This window comes from Solea senegalensis, linkage group LG7 (assembly GCF_019176455.1).
Source record: "Solea senegalensis isolate Sse05_10M linkage group LG7, IFAPA_SoseM_1, whole genome shotgun sequence".
Classification (NCBI taxonomy): Eukaryota; Metazoa; Chordata; class Actinopteri; order Pleuronectiformes; family Soleidae; genus Solea; species Solea senegalensis.
The window spans coordinates 21,211,084-21,232,408 of NC_058027.1; the positions used below are offsets into that span (position 1 = coordinate 21,211,084).

The following is a 21,325-nucleotide window of genomic DNA, read 5'->3' on the forward strand; positions in this document are numbered from 1 at the left end:
CCCAGGTAAATAAGTTCCTGCTCATAAAAGTTCCTGGACATGTTGGTGGAGAAGGAGCTCAGTCAGTGACCCATCAAAATTAGTTTAAAGCTCATATTTTAAGGTTTTAAAAAGGCTGCATAGTGTAGATTTAAATGTTTTACGCAACCAGTTGGTGCAGCCCAAACAATAGCAAAAACCATTGTGCTGACCTTTAAGATTTTATTTCAGTTGTTAAAGGTCCATTGTGTTAGACTGCTTCTACTTCAGTACGTGAAACATCTGGCTATGTGTGGTTTGTCCGTTCAGGCTGCTGTAGAAACACAGTGCACCTCCAGCCTTGCCTGATGTACTTATAACAGGCTGATTCCAAGAAACATCCACAAAAACTTTTAATTGTATAGCAATTATACACATAAACCAACATTTATTGGAAGTATATTCCTTTTCTTTTTTGCCAATAAACCCTCATAAAAATGTCACTTATGACTCTCTGCATTTCAGTGGGACAGGATTCTCCGGCGGCAACAGTCCAGTCTGTGCCAGCCACTGCAGTGTCCATCACGACCATCGCTACCATCGCTCAGACAACCAAAAAGACCACTCGTCATCAGCCCATCGCTGTGCCGTCCGTGAAAACTACGACCACCACAAAGCCTCCCGTTCAGCCGAGTGTCACCACCCCTCACTTAACCACATCCACTCCAGAATCAACAGCTCCACCACAACCAGGTATTTCAAAAGTCATGTGGTAGATGTTGTTATGGAATCTAAAGGTGTTAACTTGCTATGTTTGTGTTTCATCAGTGTGTGGTAAGGCCAAAGCAGACATCGTATTCTTGGTGGACGAGTCCTCCAGCATTGGTGCTAACAACTTTATCAAGATAAAAGACTTCATATTCCGGGTGGTCACTTACTTCCCTGTCATTGGTCGTCAAGGCACACAGGTCTGTCATTTATTGTCTATTTTTGTATATTCCCTCATAGAGATAGTGTTGGTTACTTTGAGGCAGGCATGATAACAAACAGGACCCGATTGCAGGGATTTTGACTGGTACTAAATGAGCAGTTGTGTACGCAGGAACATAATGTGCATTTCTTTCGGCAAATTGGTATGATTTTACTCCCAACAGTGACAGAAAGGACATACAAAGCACAGCACTACACAGCAAGTGATGTGGCTAATGTGAGGTTTGGGGCCAATGGCTGGACTCCAAGAGCATGAAACAAAGGAAGCAGAGATGAATTTGTTTGTTTAATAAAAGAAATGGCAACAGGGTGAGATGTACAGAAAACACAGGGGCTGATCCTGGGCCTGGAAGCGGTGGCTTTTCAAAGCTCCAGATTCCAAAAACTGAAAAGGCAGGTGTGTGATTTAAAACAGAATTGGTTGAAATATCAGGGGAGGCAACGTTTTTTTGAGGCACAGGCAAATGAGTAAACGGGAATTAGCAAATGAGAGCTTATATGCTGCTTGTAGAAGGCAGTTTAAAAACATGACACCAGAGCGCCACACAAGAGACAAACAAAGGACAGATAAAAACATTTGGCAGAGGTTAACCTTAGAGAGGAGGAATAAGTGATAAGGAAGAATTACAGCCTATATTTTACTCACATTCAGCTTTAAATCATTGGAATTGCTGTGGTGTTGATGATGATGATGATTATGATATCGCGGTGATGATGTGTTTCTCTCCCCTTCATTTTCTTTCAGATCGCTGTGGTTCATTACAGTGACGAGCCTCGAATTGAATTCAATCTAAGTCATTTCAAAGACAGAAACTCAGTCCTCAGGGCGCTCAGAGCTCTGCGTTACAGAGGGGGCAACACTAAAACAGGTCAGTGACACACACAAACGCGTACATGCCGCTTTGCCTCTGTTCTGTAAACGTCCCGGTGTTGATGTCATGATGTCACAGCCTGTAATAACTGCCATATTTGGTGAAAGAAAATATAACTTTCAGCCCCTACTGCTGAGAAAATCTTAAAAAAGAAAATGTCTCCTGTGCAGAACATTTATCTTACACCCAGAGAGAGTGAGAATAACGTGATTTAACAAGTTAAACATCAGAAAAAAGGACTGTATTTGACCACATATACTACAGCATAATGAACTAACAAGAGTATAATTTCATTACTTTCTTAAATCATCAATAAATTCTCTCAGTGCTTCCAGTTGAACATTATTCAGTTAACTATGATATAAAACAGAGAAAAGCAGCATGAGGATAGAGAAGCTGCACCTAGAAAACAAAAAGTCAAAAACTAACTGTTCTCTTCCTTTTTTATGTCCTTAGGAAAAGGCATCAGCTACATTGTGCAGGAGCTGTTCCAGGAGTCTGTAGGGATGCGAGCAGATGTGGCCCATGTTCTGGTCCTGATCACAGATGGCAGAGCCCAGGATGATGTGGCGCCACCGTCCAGAATTGCCCGCGCGCTAGGTCGGTCTGTGTTATCGTGAAAAAAAAAACAATTTTGACTCATAATGACATTTACAGAATGCCATTATCATGTGTCCGTCTCTCTGTGTAGGTGTCAGCATCCTGGCAGTCGGAGTCTCTAATGCAGACACAGAGGAGCTGAATAAGATAGCAGCTCCCACCAGCTACAAGAACGTCTTCTTCTCCCCGACTTTCGATGACTTTCCTTCTGTCGAGAGAGAGTTTATCAAAACCATCTGCAGCGAGGAACTACTGTCTGAATTCAAAGTAGATGACGAGGTAAGAAAGAAAGAGAAACTGCTATATTGAATGAATTTAATTTCTTTGTAAAAAGCCACTTTTTAAACTTTATTTGTTTCATGTAATTCTTACTTAATCTAAATACACAGACCTGACCTCCATGCAAAGTTTCAAGTTTTTATGCACGTTAACCCCCTCAAAAATGACCCCAACAACTAACAATAATAACAAGAAGAAGAAGAATTTGTGCCAGGAGCCGTTTCGTTTTCGCCATTCGTGCTCAGGCCCTAATTAATTCAGAGAAGAAGAGAAAAAAACATTCACACATGGCTTTTACATTTGCGTGATATTTGAAACAACCCTGCTGTGTCTCTGTAATCACATCTTCACCTCTTACAGTCATTATAGTCATGCACATGTGAAGGAAATACACGTGCAGCAGTAGCTGTACGGTCTACGTCATCCGGATGACATTGCATCAAATAAACACAGTATAGATTTAAACACAAAGAAAAGCTCAGTGGGAGGAAACACTTCACCAGTTTTGACGTGAAAGCAGCTTCATTAGGCGGCCGTCTCTGCCGCTGCATTTTGTCACTCGACTGGACGATGACGCGTCCTCTCGTTTCTATTTTCAGTTTGCTCAGTTGGACACGCCGACTGACGACCCGGAGGAGCTGCCCAAGCCTCAGGGCCCCTGCCCTTCCCAGTGTGTGAAGGTTGGCACCTCAGATAATAAAAATAATCGTACCCGTTCTGTACGTGTTTCAAGTTTCTGCTCATAGATGTGAATTCATCATTTGTGTTTCTTTCTATAGGGCCAGAAAGGTGAAAAGGTGAGTTCATGGATATTATGTTAAAGATGTAATGCAGTGGCATAAAAAACAACTTACTTTTTATACTTGCTCTGTCTTTCAGGGAGGTGGTTTTGGTCTCGGAGGTCTGGTATGTGTTTTTTTTATTAATATTACATTACAATTTGTTGTTGTCGATTCCTCCGCTGCTATCTCTTTCTCTGTCCTGTATTGTTAAATTAATTGAAATCCCTTGTAACCCTTTTATGGTTTGTTTGTTTTTAAATGCAGAAATTTAGGCCGAGTCCTGGACAGTTTGACCCTTTCACTTCCAGCAAAGGAGAGACGGGAGAGAGGGTAAAAACATTTTCATTCACTTATGTTGATATCAATTATCAATAATATTAAATCTAAACCTCCTATTAAAACGATTGACTTTGAATTCAAGTTTACTGTATTTTTTTTGTGCTTGAACGTCGTTAGAAGATTACTTTAAGCCCTGTTTTACTTTACTTTATCATGTATTATTGTATGTTCTAGTGAATAAAAATGATGAAAACCAAACAAACATGGATCACAAAGCCAAACTTTGTTGTACAATGTCTAAAGAATGTAAACTGTGCCTCATCACTGAAACACAAACCTCAGTCCAGTGTTGAATATTGAGAGAATCACAGATAAATAGATCTTTTATTTACAAGCTGTCAGTTGTGTACATATCTTGCTCCGGCCGTTAACTGAATTTGATGAAGAGAGCAGATGTGGACTGTTAGTGTTTCATTTTCTTTAGATATAGCGATGAAAGTGGATGCTGATACCATATTTCCCCATTCAACCAACCGTTAACCCGCGTAGATCCCGTGCATCAGCTTGCTCTTATCAAATTCTCACTGTAAGTGATCTCATCATAAACCTGCTGAGGCTGCGTGGGTCACTGTGGTCGTCTCTGTTTACGTCCCATTATTTCATTTCCCGGGGCTCAGAGCATAATGTTGTATTTTGACAGGGACCTCCAGGAACAGATGGTGTTCCCGGGTTGCCTGGGCGACCAGGGAGAACTGGACCTCCAGGTTCTGCTGGCCAGAGGGTAATTTCATTCAGAAAAACAACAACAACACATGATTTCATTTCTATCTGATTCTTTTAAATGCCATATTTTTTCCTGCTGTCACTGTTTTCAGGGCTCTTCCGGCATCCCAGGTGACATGGTAAGATTTCTAACAAGGAACACACTTTTAAATCATCTGGATATATAGTAGCCCATCTAAGAATGTGACTATTATGTAAATAATAGAATTTAAGGAGATTTAATGGATGTGTTCATTTGTCCATCCAAGTCAGACACTTCAGTAGCCGTGGAATATGTACTTTAGACAAGAGCCTTGATGTTTCTACGGCGACCAACAATTGAACAAACCATGCGTTTTTTTTCATCCATCATTTCATGTGCGCAAAGGCCACCGTAGTTTCCTGACATACTTGGAAAAGGGAAAGCATCAACTTGAGAAGATATTGTGTTATTGTCCCACAGACACTTTTGTGTTTCTTCCCGTTACAGGGTCATCCTGGTCCGCCTGGTCCAAAGGGACAAAGAGGAGAGATAGTAAGTTCAACCAAAACTGAGCTTTTGATAAGCTTCCTCACAATAACAGCAGCAAAATACCTCTGACGCTTCAAACCTCCTTTCTGGTTTAACACAGGGAGAACCTGGATATGTCATCGCTGGCACGGACGCAAATTATGTCCCCGGTCGAAAAGGAGAACCAGGATCTTCAGTGAGTGCTTAAAAAAAAAAAAAACCTCAGAGGCTGTTAAAGTTTGGACATGTTAAATAATATTTATGGTATGTTACAGGGTCCACAAGGAGCTCCTGGTGTACCAGGGGTCAATGGAGCTCCAGGTCTCCCTGGTCAGCTGGGACCTCCAGGGACACCGGGGCTGTCTATCAAGGTAACGCTTACACGCAGTCTGTGAACACTGCACATGTAAGGAAATGTGTACAGTAATGCAAAATATCTGTGAACAGTAAAACTCAAAAAGTAAATCAAAAAGACATATTTTTACTGGTTGTACATAAGTTATGACATAATGTAGAGGGGATTACTTGATCTGGATCCCGATTCAGCACGTTTTACATCAACTGATCACTTTGTGAGACACGGGAAACTGTGGAAAACTGTTAAACCTGTGTCTGATTAAAATAACCTGCAGTATCTGTCTTTAAATGAGTAGATTACATTTTTTTGGACGGCAAAAAATCAACCTGTTTTTTTGTTTTCTTGTAGGGAGAGCCTGGAGAACCAGGAGCAAAAGTAAGGAATGAAGGCTGTTTGTATTGCCGTCTTTCTGGATATGTGCCAGGCCTGTTTTTGAAGCAACCAAATCAGATATTGAGTTCAGTCTAATACACACGCTTTCTTTTTTTTTTGCATATTTGATAATGCTGTCATTACTTTTGAAAGGGTTTACGTGGCAACCGGGGCGTGAAAGGAGACAAAGGCGATCCGGGAAAAGACGTAAGTGCACGATTGATAAAAAATGTCTCACTTGTGCCAAAGCACATACAGAGATACACAAATAAAAGATGCTTTCTGAGACATTATTTGCATATTCTAAAGCATATTTCTTCCTCCTTTTGTTTTCTGTTCACCTCTGACACAAACACACAAATCCAAAACCATTGCAGGGAGCTGCTGGTTTGCCTGGTCCCATTGGCATAGACGGGGTTTCAGGATTACAGGGTCAGAAAGGAGACAAGGTAGCTAGTTTCTAACGCTCTTAATCCGACAACATGAACAGCAAACATGGTGAATTTCTCTCCTAACACATGTTTTCTTTGTCAGGGTGAACAAGGAATTGGCATACAGGGTATTCAAGGTGTTCGTGGAGACCAGGGAGCGAAGGTACATCACAACAAAAGAGTGAATCATACAAAGATTTATCGTTATATTGTGAAATTAAAAAAAGCTGTGATAGCATTTTTGGAAATGTTTGTTGATTCTATACATATAGCTTCCTTGTCACCATACTTGTGGGTTATTGTATGGAAGGTTTATGAAGTGGTGTATGATATAAATGCATTGCCCGCCACCACCACCACCTCCGGACCTTGTCACTCTTGTCTCAGATACAGTCAAGGCTGCTCTGGGCTGTGTGGACCCGAGGGTCCATTAGTACAATATGGATGTTACTACGACGATGAAGTCATATGGTCTGACTCAGACAAGCTCATCCAGTGGCATCTGTGTTTGTTTGTATCCTGGACGACGCTGCAGCTTCTGTGTCCTAACACTGAAACGCAGCCTGTGTAAACGCACGGTGTCCTACCAGCCCTCATGCTCAGGTGGACCGTGTTAAGTATGTGCGTGTGTGCGTGTGTATGCGTGTTTGTCTAAGTGGTGTCTAGTACTATCCCCAGGGTTGGGTGTCTGGACTGGGTCCCTTCTGGCTGCTTTATAGTTTAACCAGCCTTGACTTGCTGTGTGGTGACATGTCTGCACTACACTGGATGACTGGGAGGATCAGCTCCCTGTACGTGCATGCGTGTGTGTGTGTGTGTGTGTGTGTGTATGTGGTCTTGGTATTACTCATGTTGTGGGGACCTAAATCTGGATCATTACGGGGACTTTTCCCTCCTCATGGGGGGAAAAAAAGAGAGAAAATCCTGTTTCAAGTGTCATTGCATTTTGAAGTGAAGACATCATTTTCTGTAAAAGTCAGGCAGTTTTAATGTCCCTGTTAAGTAAATACAGAGGTTTTTATTCTTTATATTATACATATGAGGGAATTATATATATATATATATATATATACATATATATGGGCTTTATGATTTGTGGAGGTATACTTTTAAAGAGTGTTTCATCACTTTAGTGTTCTGGGTTTTGCTGGCAGGTGGAAAACTTGGCCTTGATGATGCAGTGGAGCTGATACTATATGCTAAGCCCCGCCCCCTTTAACTAACCAAGACCATAGGCTGTGGACACATCGTCATTTTATTAGTTTTGATCTAAAATTAAAACTAACTTATTCCAATGAGGGCTATTACATGTTTTAATATGCATTGCTTCAATTGTAATGTAATAATTGTTCAATATATATCTTTTTTTAACCACGTTTTGAGGCATAACACATGAAATGACATTATACCATCACTCAATGTAAGGTTTTTTAAGTTTCTGTAATGGTTAATACACCAGTATGTAGAAGCTATTTAACCAAAATGATATTTTAATGTTAATAAAATATAATTGTTACTGTTATGCATGAATTTTCAAACATCGAACATTTTTCGGCTCAAATTTGGGTATAAAATGGTGAATTCAATTTGTTATTTGCCAACATAAATAATGATAACATTTTTAGTTTTTGAAAGACTTCTAAAAAATATTGATGTTTTCTCATTTTTATGACAGGTGATCTAATAAAACCACAATTTGGAGATTTATTTCACTTTCCCTTGAGAGCAAAAATCTGTATTAATCTGACATTTATCTTTATAAAAGGTTTATCATGATGATGTTTAGCCATACTGTACAGCCAAACACATGGTTTATGATTACGGTTTGAAATTGTTTTTACTTCAGCTGCTGGTTTGTTATCAGAATCAGAATCAGAACCAGAACCAGGTCACTTGTGATCTATTGTGTGTTATTATCAGAGGTTAAAGTGATGAGAAAGTTAGCAATACATCTACTGACACCAAACGTGACCAATGCTCGTCTGTGGAGTTTTTTTGGGTGAATTTTGCCTTCAGAGGACAAGCTCCTCCCCCCAGGATCTTTACATGGAATTTGATATATTAAGTGATTCTTTATAACCCTTCATGAATAGTAAATAACATTTTTTATGGTGTGATGAACTCGGGACACAAAGTTTTACTGCTTTACAGGGACAAAAATTATGAAATAAAGGTAAGTCAATCTAATGTCCTCTGAATTAGCTGAGACATGACTCTGTGTGTGTGTGTGTGTGTGTCAGAGTGGGTGTAAGGCTGGAGGCTGACTGCTGGGCTATGCTTGAAAGACTTCTGGCATGTGCTGGTGCCTGCATTTTTCACCCTTGACTGGAAGCATATGCTGTAGCACAATCGAGACAGTGTTAGACAGGCTTGGCGTGAGGGACCCAGGCGGCTTCCTCCACATCTGGCAGTGCTTGGCCCTCCTTCCAGGTGAGTCACGTCCCCTGGGAGGTAGGGTGGCTCTGCTGCAGTCCTCAGGTCCCTCAGCGCCCGGGCATCTGGAAGCGTCTGGATCCGCCTCACAGTCACATCTATCTCCACATGCTTTTCCAATTTCATCACCCCACCACCGCTGCCTCGGCGGCCCCCGGCCACTCACTGACCCCTGCAGTGCCAGCTACTCCCACCACCACCTCCGCATTCCAGGTGACACGGTTCAGCAAGACAGATGACCAGCGGGACAACACCTCTAAAGGATTGTGCACACAGAAAGGGAGCAAATTAATTCTTGTTTTCCTTCTTCTACAAGCTGGGTTGATTCCTCACTGAATTTTAAATTCCTAATGATTTATTAGATTTAGACACTTTGTGAGTATATTACTAGTAACATGGCAACAGGACATAAAAACACAAGAATGTGGTTGAAAACAAACCCCCCCCAGTTTAGTCAGAATGATTTGGAGGAGAAAGTAAGATGAATAATAAAAACGTCTGTGTGTCGAGTCTGAATCCCTGGTCTGCTTATTTCTGGTCTACATAATTTGATTTAGATAAAGTGACACTAGTATTACTCTAAGACTTTTAGTTTTCCTTTTAATTTTGGAGGCAACATGATGTAGTTACACTTTACATTAGAGTTGAGAATAGTATGGTGATTACTTTGTAATAAGAAGGTAACTTTTTTAGTTTATAATCTCTAAAATAGTCACCAGGTAATAGCCTGGTAATCACAATGTGGTACATGAGAGAAAATGGTGGTCAATTTTCCTGTGAAGGTACAGTATTACACTGATGGTAACCTATTAGTAACCTAGTATTACCATAACATTACCTCCCTCTTAGACAATGATTACCATAGCATTACCATGTTGTCACCTCGCTGTCATGTAACAGTGTTTTCTTTGTCCACACGACAAACACCACTCATGTTCACATTTTTGTAAACCGAGCTGGTTCACGTCTACGTTCCCAAAAATGTAAATGTAAACATGTTAAACGATCGGTGTGTGTGTGTGTGTCAGTGTAAAGAGGAGGGAAGAAGAGGTGAAGGGGGACAGGGGACAGCCCCCCCGTCTGAATGTCACAAGCAGCCTGGGTAATTATGTCCCTTAGCCTGATGGCTGTTGGGGAGGCCCAGCTGTGTGTGTGTGTGTGTGTGTGTGTGTGTGTGTGTGTGTACTCAGGGTGTTTGTGTGTGTGTGTGGTTGGGGACTGATGGGAGTTGCATGTGGCAGAGTGGATTGATTATGACACAAACAGATGTACATTGGTGGGAAAACATGGCGGTGTCCGAGTGGAATGAATCTATCCTGATTATTAAAGAGATGAAAATAAACATCTTGCTCTGATTAACGGCAGCCGTCCCGGCGGACGTGTCAGCCGCGCCGCTGACACGCCACGACGAGGCCGTACACATGTGCGATCAGATCATGGTTTTACATAAAATGTGTTCCCGTTTAAAAGCTGGTGAGCCATGCTGCAGCTGGAACGCCGCAGCATATGTCAGACTGTGGGTTAATCAAGGGGAAACCCCACTGCTTTGTCTTATTATTTTTTTTAAAGGTGTCTATATGGAGATTAAGAATGAATAAGAGAGAATGTGGACACTTTTTCTCAAACACCCGTACACACACACGTGCACACTCAGCCTCTCTCTCGCAAAGAGGCTACTTAGAAAGGAATGCCACATGCTGGAGTCTCACATTTCACTAAAGAAGCAGAAAAAGAGGAAGAGAGTGAGTGACACTGAAATGGAGGAAAAAAGGGAACAAATATGTCACTTGTATTCATCCGTAGTCACATTTGCGATCGTGTGTATTCTTTTATTATAAGTTGTGCATGTGCTGCCAAATAACATCTGGACGAATTATAAATGAGTGCATGATATCGACTGGCATTGTGTGTGTGTGTGAGAGTGAAAACTTCATTCCCAAAAAACAAACAAACAAGTAATAATAATCCTGTTCTAAATGGGTTTTTCACCACTGAGAATACGTGTTTTGCAATCCATCCAGATTACTACTGGTTTATTACCCAGTTGAGTATTATAGTTCCTTCTTCAACTGTTTTTGTCAGCAGTTAGCATTAATGGTAGAAATCCTTACTTACTTCAATATCATTTATTTTGGTTCAATCATTCAGATGGGATCAAAGCCATTTTAATGACTGATTTAGATGAGATTATACTTATTTATATTATCAGATCACTTGCGTCCCAAGACGTCCAACGTTCCACACAAACATAAACCACACCTTTAACCCTTTCACATCTAAGCCTCAAAATGTCCCTCTGGACTTTTTTTTTGCGCTTATTTTAACCATGAAAGGGACAAAAAATGATCATGTGAGTAAATACTTTTGCCCATGTTTCCAGAATAACTTAAAATCTGGCTACTTAAAATTTACTGCATGTTAAAATACTGAATTAACAATTTAAAGTTTTATTTGAAAACGACACTGTAGTTGTACATGAACACGAGATTTTAAATTCGAACAGTACAAAACATGTTTAACATTTGTTTGAGTCTCTGTCTCAATGTCCAAACACAGGCCAAAAAATGGAAACTATGTACAGGCGTTTTTTCCCACTTTTCCCCATTTCTGGCGACAAAGGCACTGATTCACTGGCTTCCTGCAACAGTGACAAGTGAAATTACCGTAATAACCACATGTTGGCTTTGACCTACAACTTCTCAGCTTACAGAAACGGTTGGAAAAACCACTAACAACGGGAATGATGTAAATCAGCTTTTTTTTTTAGTGACTTCACACGGGTTTAAAAATCATGTGTATACCCACTCATTCTAATGTGAAAGGGGGTCAAGTGTGAGTGTCAGTGTAGTAAACAATGCAGTTACCAGGTATCACCAGTGTCTCTATATCTGCACATGTAGGAAGCCTGGGTAAATTGGCTGCATCGAGTCCCACATACCCCCCAAAAAAGAAAAATGGAGTCTTATTTACTGCCGAGTTTATCCGTTGTCTTCACTTTTGCCAGCCTCTCTAATGAGGCACATTTTCTCTCTCTTATGTTGAAATGATAGCCCCGGAGAAGGTTTTCTGTGCACGCGCCATGTGAGCATCGATCAGTCCAGACTTGTAAAACAGCTTCCACAATCCAATTTTCTACCTTGCTGTATTCATTTCAAATTGCCTCACTGATGCCATCTCAGGTCAAGCTTGGGTGGAGGGAAAGTAGACAGCTGTGAATCAGTGCAGACCACTCACTCAATCAAACACATAGTACCACGAGCAGCATTTATCCACGTGTCTCTGCAAACCTTACGGTAGGTCTATGTGATCTAAAGCTTATACGATTAGTAATACTGTAATAATCACATTATATTATTATATTATATCAGGGGCGGTTGCTGGTCTTTGAAAGCTCATTTCGGGCCAAGTTATTTATACATAAATTCTTACATACGTTCTGCAAATGAACAACTGAAACAAGGAAACGTGATAATTATGTAAAACTGAAATGTTATAATAGTGTTTTTATTTATTGTGTGTATCTACAACTGGCTCCGCCTTTCAGACAGTTCGTCCAATCTTCATGCAGGAGCCCAGCGTCCCACTGCTCCATTGACTCCCAGAGAAGCCGAGCTTCCGGGGAAATGACGTTTATGTCACATTTGTCCAAACACCATCTTGCTCACCGAAATTGAAATATAACACAGTACATAATTTGACGACATTTTAGAGCAGGCGTCTCAAAAACTAAAATGTCCTGGGGGCCACTGAGCATCTAGTCTGGTCAGGAGGGGGCGGGGCAAATAAAAAACATCTAACATTTTGGGAAAAATCTGGTAAAACACTGATCAATGTTCACTCCACATTATAAAGCATCTTATGCAAAGTATTTAAAAGACTATAAAAAACTGTTTCTTATCCTCAGCTTCCGTCGACATGGTTTTGCCTCCGTTTCGACACATCGGAGAACTTTCCCAAACTTTAAAAGGAAAAGGCCACTATTCTCACAAAGGCCATGAAAACTACAACAACAACAACAACAACAACAACAACGTGCACAATTGTAAAACATGACTCAGAAAACATTTGGTATTTGAGTGAGCAGAGTGAGTCTTAAAGCGTTCTAGAAAAGTGCGTCTCTGAACGTTTGTGCTCTACCATGACATGCATGCCAAACCAAAAGTACCAGTTACTAGCCAGGAGAGTAACTTGGTTCAAGGTCAGTTTCTGGCTTTTTGTTTCAGAGCTTTGAAGCAATTACGGACATTCTGAGAAACCTAAACCAAACTAAACCAAGCCATTACTGTAGAGTGAAGTAAATGATGGAGGATGCCCTGCCAATTTTGAGTTTTTTAAGTTTTATGTATTTTTTGTTGTAGGGATTGGTAATAAATTGGAATGAATTAAATACGAGTTTCGTTCTCGTATGAATAAAGATTGAATCGATCAGTAATCCGCAGACCCCAGTGCCAAAAGTCTATTAAAACCTCTGCATGTTTTTTCAGGTTTGTCAGGTAAATATCCTCCTTCCCTAATTGTTGAATTAGGTAAAAGCAAATGTTGTCCTTTTGAACCGCCTAAATTTCAATTCATTAGTTACTTTCTGACCAAAAACACCTCGTACCAGCGCCGTGAACAACTGTTCTCTCTCAGCAGCTGCTACAAAAGTGATGAATGGTGCTGTCATCTCATGGTGTTGGCCCTGACGCAGGCCACCATAGCATGCTTAGGAGCCCTTGGGTGCTGCTGGGCTCAGTGTCAAGACTCAACTGCTACAAGTCCCAACATGGCTCTGACACAGCCGTGCCACAACACAGGCCCTCGGGTAATCGGTCTCTCTGCTTCCACATGCTCACACACTTCTAAAAGCTTGACTGGAATCATCAAGTGGGAGTATATGAAAAAAATGGATTATGGGAAAGAGATACAAAACACTTTGCAGTGCAAAAATCAGCCACTCTGACTGGATCAAGTGTAAACTTTCGGTATTATGATTAAAGTTAGAAAACAGTGACCATTTAACCTAATTTATTCGACAGGCTCAGAGCAGCCACATTGGCTCTTTTACCTTTGTAAGTTTGACTGGAGGAAACATTGCCCCCCAGATACCAAGTTAAAGGGAAAATAATTTCAAAGTTAACACATTAAACAGCATATGTGAGACACAGATAATAGCTGGATGTTACAGTGTCAATAGGGTCGGTACCAGTACCCAGCAGTACTTTTTTCATTTACTGGATTTGTGACCAGGTCGGAACGAGGGCCTTTGCATGTTCTCCGCGTGTGCGCGGGTTTTCTCCGGGTTCTCCGGTTTCCTCCCACAGGCCAAAAACATGCAGATTTGGGGATTAGGCAAATTGGACACTCTAAATTGACCTTTAGTGTGAGAGTGGATGGTTCTTTGTCTCTATGTGATGGACTGGCAACCTGTGCACGTCACCGTTGGCCCCCTGTCAGCCGGGATTGGTACCAGCAGCCCCCTTGACCCTCATGTAAAGGATAATGTGGTAAAAATAAAGAACTTTCCAGGTCTTTACAAGCTCAGTTTACCTAACTTTATCTCCTTAAGTCTCCTGTAGATCTACTACATAAAGTGGTTTGGTGATTCTACTGCAACTCAATGCTCGGAGAATTCTTTGAAAGTCCATTTCCACCTTAAATAAGTTAGGCCTACATTACAACACATGCAGTGTCCTTTTATTTTCCTTAAATCTTTGTGAGTGTTAGTGAGTCTACACTGTTGCAATGCACCGACTCTGCTACCAGGCAGTCCTAACGTACAATTATACAATTAACCTCCAACAGCTCCAACCTCGTCTACCAGTATGGATGACGGGTGCTTTACAAGTTAAAAAGTACGACACAAACATAAAACACAGGGAATCATGATTGAAAAGTGAAACATTAATGAAGTCACAGATGAAGTGCAAATGTCAGGGTCCAGAGAAAAATCATGTTTCGCTTCTATGATGATGAAGACAAAGAGGAGATGAAGGACAACCGTCTGCAGCACAATTAGTATGTAAGCACGAGATCTGCCACTGGAACGTTATTATTTTCAATTCATTATGAGAGGGCTGCTTTTATGTTCCATTCAAGCATCTCTACCCCCTAAAACGTCTACGCATGGCACGGCTCATGAATGAATGTGCATAATGTCACGATCCATCTAAAAGCATGCCGTTCATTTCAGTCTGGATCAAAGAGGATGACGAACCAACATTACATTTTTTTACACTGCTAGCAGGACTGAAAGCCAGTCCCCTAATTTGACCCCAACTGCTACTCAACATCTCCGGTATGGAGAATAAGAAAATGATGCATAAGCCTTTACTTTACTGGGACAAAGATACTGATTCAAACAAGCGGTTGATAGATGATTCCCCCCCCTCCCACACACACACACACTCTGGGTATGGTTTGTGGCTAAAAGAGAGCGATTTTGTCTGACGTGGGTCAAAGGAAGTGGCAGCAGATCACAGATGAACAGAGGCAGGGGGAATGGATGTAGTGGTGTTTTTGTTTGGACCAGAGTTTGAGGGAAAGTGGAAAGTCCAGTGGTGGTTAATTGGTGTGTTTAGGTCTGAGGTCATGAAGGTGGCAACAGGAACACGTCGCTCCGCCCCGAGCGGCAGATGGATGTACAGCCACCACAGAGACACTGCTCCATCTAATCACAGCTAAACACCATGAGGACACGCACAAGTCTTTTCTTCTCCGTTGCTTCTCCGATTCTCCCTCCCTCCTCAGCCCTCCTACCCCCTCTCCGAGCGCTCGCTGTGTCCAAAGCCCAGGGGAGGTCACAATGAGTCACAGCAGCTAAAGCCTCCAAATGAACCTGTAAGTAACCCCCCCCCTCTCTGCACCACCTCCAACCACTGCAAATACCCTGGAGGCTTGCATGACCCGAGGCATTCAAGATCAAGCAGGAGCAGAGATGATCATGAAAGAAGACCACCACCCGCCCCCATTGTGTGTGTGTGTGTGTGTGTGTGTGTGCGTAAATACATAGAGCAGGGAATGACGTGACACCACTTATGTGTGTGTTGTTTTCAGGGCCTCTGTTTTGGTAGCTGGTCCAGCAGTTGACCCTGTATATAAATGTGCTGTGTTCAAAAATTGGGTTGTTTACCGTTTACTACACCACCCCCCCGTTATACCCACAACCGATTAACTCAGGAGTTGGATGGTACAGCTCAGGATGTTCTGAATATGATGTTTAATCTGTGATGGCAGAAAGTAGGGCCAAACGATTTTGAATTAATATCTACTTGCTATTATTTTTTTGACTGAAATGCGATAGCGATATGATTGGTGACGTCAGAGGGAATGGTTAACATTTAAAGTCATTACTCTGTAATATTTGTGCAGATCTGTGAGCAACAAAGATGTTTTCTTCAGTCTATCAGAATATGATGTGTAAAGGTCAGGACAATATTTTAATCCAAAATGGTAATTTGACACACATTTTGGCTTTAAAGTTATAGTTTGTAGTATTTCTGGGTCTATATTAGCAAACAAATCAAATGCACTGTCCATACAAAAGGACACTTGTGTTGCATATAATCACTGTATAATAATTATTGTGTGATTTTCATAGCCTTAGAAAAAGCCATTTATAACAACAGAATCACAGGCCGCCACTGCAAAGTCCTCTGTTTCTACAGGAGCGCGACGCAAACGTCCGTATGTCGCGCTGCGAAGTTCCGGCTCAGCAACGAAGAAATCAAGTCACGTGACAGAGGTGGAAGTTTGTTGTGAGAGCAAGAGAGCACTGAGCGAAGTTAAAGACGGAAGAGAATGAGAATAGACATGAAAGCTTTTAAGGATTGGTTGACTCACATGGGCTGTTTTGGTTGTATGTGCGTGCTCAAGTACAACATACTAGGCCTTTGATTCTGAATCTTTAAATCGGTGAATACAAAGCTGCCTCTGACGTCCACCTGGAGGAAACACTTCCCTAACACACCTGCATGAATGTCCATTTTTTATCTCTGTCCAGTAACATTATGTGTCAAACTAAGATTAATCTGTTGGGTTTTGCCAAAAAGTCAGGATGACTGTAACACACAAATCCAATCTGTGGCCCAGTCCGTGTCCTCCAGCAGCTGTTATCACAGATACAATGTTGTTTGTGCTTCCTGGTTTAGGAGCGGGCCAGAAGTCATGTTCACACCGGACAAGGATGGTGGGAGTCTCAATAACACCAGGACTGGGCTGTCCAGAAATCATATGAACTGAGCAGCTTCCTAAAAGCAAAATGTATTACATTGTATGTATTTCACACACAGAATTCATTCATATCCAGCAAAATAAACATCGGTTATTCTCTCTCTCTCTCAACAGAAAAGATACTGAAGAGTTTTTACAGGTGCTTCTGTGGTAGTTTGATTTGCACAGGTCTGTGAGCCTTACACCAAGTCAAGTCATGTCTAGTCAGTTTTATTTCTTTACTTCAGCAGCACAAGTCACAAGTCTGTGCCTCAAGGAGCTTCTCAATTTGTAAAGTAAATGTCTCACATCTTTGATCCGGACACAAAGTAACTACCAGGGCCAAAATGAAAGTTTTGTAGACACGCAATAGACATTGTTTCAATATGCTTTTTCCAGTCATCGATTCTCATGCGTCTGATTTTGTTTTTAATGAATCGTGTTTGTGCTTCACAAAACTTTCCACTTTACCCACACGCACCCACATGCCTGTACTGTGGTTTGAGCGAGTCTGCGGCACGACTTCCATACGACCATGTGCCAAGATAAGTGTTTTATGCTCCATACCAGCAGTACTCTGAAACTTTTATGTCACACAACCTGTCATGTATGCCCGCAGTCCTCCTCTGCAGTTGTTTGCTTAGTTTTTAGAAAGTACTACTGAGGGCAGAGATTTTATATCAGCTGATGGTGGAATCACGACGGATAAGAACCAGGAAGAGACCCCAGGTAACTGTCAGTTTCCCAGTTTCTGCCCATCCAGAACACAACAGTTTTCAAATCTTTTTTTTTTTTTAAAACCTCTCCATTTTAGATGATTCATAATTCTGGGTAGTGTAAGCAAGTAAACAGACATAACGTCAGTCTGTGACTGGTCTCGGAACTAATCTCTTGGTCCACTCATTTCCTGCCAAATTCACAAAAGGCCCCAATGTTTGCACAACCCTTTTTCATTGCAACGACACACATTATCATGAGAGTAAAACAAACCTTTCTCTCGATTGGTCTAGACTAATTAATAGCATTTTCCCATCAGAACTCTTAACTCACATGGGATTTCACAAATATAGCTAACCATTAATTAATTCCAAATCTACAGTTAAGTGCAGTTAGCCTTTCTGTGCAATTACCAGTGTGCATGAAATGTATTTATAAAGAAATGTGCCATGAGTTTATTTGTTGAAATCCTCTTCACCTCCTGACACCCATCAATAATTAAAGTTGTCCACACAAAAAAGAACAGAAATCAATAAATGCATTCAAACCACATCAGCTGGTGTGCCCGTCTGTCTCTCCCTGACTTGCTGACCTGTGCACATCTCGCCAAGTTGTTCAAACCAGACTGTAGTTCAGGAAAGACTGCGGCTATACAAATACACGCATGTGATGGAACAGCATCGTATCAGGAGGTAAATAACACCGAGCCGCCCTGTACCTGCAAGGTCTAGCATATGTGACCTCATTCACTCCACCTCTGTCCTCACCAATGACACCCATGCCCCAGTTCGATGTGGTAACCCTTGGTGAAAGATTATGAAAAGTGCTGCTTAGATTTTAAATTATTCCCTTTGTGAGTTGCTGTGTGACAGCTCTAGCTAGCTGCCTGCGATGGTGTGCGAGAGTGTGTATCCGCTAATTTAGTTTTCACTGAGATCACATGGCTGTCAAAAGTGGGGACAGGCATGAATGTAATGGATCCCCATCAAAAGCCCCAATCTCCTTTTTGAAGGGCAGCGCCACCTGTCAATCCCGAGAGCCATATGTACCTTTGATAGCACCACCGGCCCACTGGCTTCTGGGACAGCAACAGCACTGCATGGACTTTAAATAAGGTCATGCTGAGCTGCACTATAAAACAAGAGTCCAAAGAGATTTTTCTTAGTTATTCTGATTGTGAGTGCCCTCTGCAACCAAGTGTCAACCCACCATGACATGTCAGTGCCGTTTTACTCCTCCAAAAGCTGCTCCACTGACTTTAATGAAACTGATGAGAATGGACCTATGAAATCACATCTCAGTATCTTTATGTCAAACATTTGGGATGAGCCCCAAGGTGAACGCGACATGAGGAAAGTCACCGTTGACCTGGTCAGAGCTCAGGATTATCATAAGAGCCCATGTCAACTGCAGTCGACCAAAACCTTGGCTTCACATGTCCTCTTTTCCTAGTGTGACGGCGAGCGGGGTAGATAGACATGTATACAAGTGTTGTGCCAACACCGCCTGGGGAATTTCACCCGAGGAAATATATTAAAGATGACTCTAAGACTGAATAAAGGGCCCACAGGTTTGTTAATGCAACTAGGCAAGAGGCGAGAGTCTTCAGGTTTTGAGACAAAGGAGTAATTAATAATTCTCAAATGTTTTAACAAAAAGTCTAAATGACACAAGGAATCAAGCAGAAAGTACACAGTTTAAAATTAGCTCTCTGGTGGAAGAAGAGACTCTGGTGAAAGAGAAGAGGACAGAGCTGGGGCTTCTTACCACGGCAGTAGGGGGGGAAAAAAAGGGGGGAAGGGTCCACAAACTAACCACCCGTGACACTGCACACCGACCAAATAACGGGATTGTGAAGGAAACGCCACCACCAGGAAAGCAGTCTGCTGCTGCCTGGATCACAGCACCTGTCCACAAGACGTCAAACATTATTAACATGGAACTACAGAACGTTCAAATGACACAACATGGCAAACTTGAAATGAAATAAAGTACTATTCAACCATAATGAAATAATCACAACTAACCTAAACAAAAGAAATACAAAAAGCAAAACTAACAGCAACTTGTAAAACAAACAGGCATCCCTTTAAAATCATTTACACATAAAGACACAGCCACAAAGTGTGCAAACTCTAACCAGCACGAGGAGGAAAACTAAACTAAAGGCATAAAAAAAAGCTAATTAAATTGAAAAGTAGATGATTAATAATTGTAAAACGATCGATTACAAATCTACGAGCAATTTCACCGACAGCTCACTCCACCAAGACGCAGCGCGACCCCACGGGCCGCCGGAAGATGCAGGTCTTTAAGGCTATGGCGCAAACGCTGGCGGCAACAATCAACAGGGAGTTCAGTGACTGAGACATTAGAGCAAAAAAAAAACAAAACAACCGCCGACCTACCTTGCGGACACGAGATTGCAGCCAGGAGAACCATCCAGCGGAGACATCCAGCCAGCACCGGACAGTCACTACAGCAGGTGGAGAGACCACGTTACCAGTGCGCATTTTACGCATGCAAAGGAGGAGATGAACAGGCAAGGTGCGTTACCTGTGCGACATGGGCAGACAGGAAGCGGAAGGACAAGGCGGGCACAGTCACTACACCTGCGCACGACACCGCCCTGCAATGAGTGGAATCAGGTGGCGCGGTCAGGTGCACAAGGTGAGCCTGCGCAGGGGCGCACCTCAGCAGGGAGGGGAGGGAGGTGACCCCTCATCACCACACAAGCATTTTCCAATACAGTATGTATATGTTATGTTTTGAAGGAAGAATGCTATTTTAACATTCATATTCATTCTTTAACTGTTTGTTAATACTGTATAAAGTTAATAATCATCATCAATCAGAAACATCAACTCAATGGATTTACCTGGCGACAGCACTGATGAAAGTCGTTGATTGTGTTTTTTTTTTTAGTTCAGCGACTGTCAGAGTCTAGAGGAAGTACTGAACACATGTTTTTAATGAACTGATTGCAGTGATTCAGTACACTGAGAAACACTGCTTTGCTCGTCACTATAGTTTGTGTTTGTGTCGTGTATAAAACAACGTCAAGACACTTTCATGACGACCCTGCCCACGTTGAGGAGGTACTGTGAAGTAATGGAAAACAACATTTCTGATACCAAACCGAGTTTAGTTGAGTCAAGTAGAGCTGAGTAGTGCTAGAACTGTATAAAGGAAAAGTGAACAGCACAAAAAAAGAGGAAATATCCAGTGAGCAGCAGTAAATCCGCTGCAGGTGTGAGGAGGACAACACGCTGGCCTTGTGTACCTAAATAAAGTGGCCCAAGAGTGTGTATACATACGCTAAATATTAAATGTCATTATGCCCTTAAGAATGCCATAAATCAAAGTCTTTTACCATTTTGTAATGACAGTAATTGTGTGACAATTACAGGCTGTCACAAGCATGGCTTTCCATGGATCCCCTCTCACTTTCATTCCCATCAGTTTGTGTACAGAGGCTGAATGTGGGGAGTTCCTGTGATGTGTCACTGTAGCCATGACCTTACGCAGGATGTGGATGGGAACATGAGTGTGTTTGTCAGGTTGTGTAAGAGTGCCGGGACGGAGCTCGCGGGTCAAGCAGAGATGGCGCTTCTAGTCACAGCACTCACAGACTCATGTGGGTCTCAGCCTGACTCACTTTTCCACTGTCTGCTAACTTCAGGGTACACCGACATGTGACTCGTCCCTGTTACCGAGGGACATGGAGGAATGATTCAGGAACAGTCAGATCATTAATGAGTCATTAAGGAGTACTTCCCAAATAACTCTGA

At 41.9% G+C, this 21,325-nt stretch overlaps 1 protein-coding gene across 1 annotated transcript in view; it reads left to right on the forward strand.

The window, feature by feature from the left end:
• col7a1l (collagen type VII alpha 1-like) overlaps positions 1–15,695 on the forward strand; it is a 39,461-nt gene extending 23,766 nt beyond the window's left edge. The window contains exons 21-40 of the mRNA XM_044030829.1: positions 484–711; positions 787–926; positions 1,694–1,817; positions 2,277–2,420; positions 2,512–2,699; positions 3,299–3,379; positions 3,479–3,496; positions 3,579–3,605; positions 3,746–3,811; positions 4,461–4,541; positions 4,636–4,662; positions 5,013–5,057; positions 5,155–5,229; positions 5,309–5,404; positions 5,740–5,766; positions 5,917–5,970; positions 6,141–6,212; positions 6,298–6,375; positions 15,357–15,446; positions 15,663–15,695. Of these exons, the coding sequence (XP_043886764.1) occupies positions 484–711; positions 787–926; positions 1,694–1,817; positions 2,277–2,420; positions 2,512–2,699; positions 3,299–3,379; positions 3,479–3,496; positions 3,579–3,605; positions 3,746–3,811; positions 4,461–4,541; positions 4,636–4,662; positions 5,013–5,057; positions 5,155–5,229; positions 5,309–5,404; positions 5,740–5,766; positions 5,917–5,970; positions 6,141–6,212; positions 6,298–6,375; positions 15,357–15,446; positions 15,663–15,695 (1,694 nt within the window). The remainder of the gene's footprint in view (positions 1–483; positions 712–786; positions 927–1,693; positions 1,818–2,276; positions 2,421–2,511; positions 2,700–3,298; positions 3,380–3,478; positions 3,497–3,578; positions 3,606–3,745; positions 3,812–4,460; positions 4,542–4,635; positions 4,663–5,012; positions 5,058–5,154; positions 5,230–5,308; positions 5,405–5,739; positions 5,767–5,916; positions 5,971–6,140; positions 6,213–6,297; positions 6,376–15,356; positions 15,447–15,662) is intronic.
• The last annotated feature ends 5,630 nt before the right edge of the window (positions 15,696–21,325 follow it).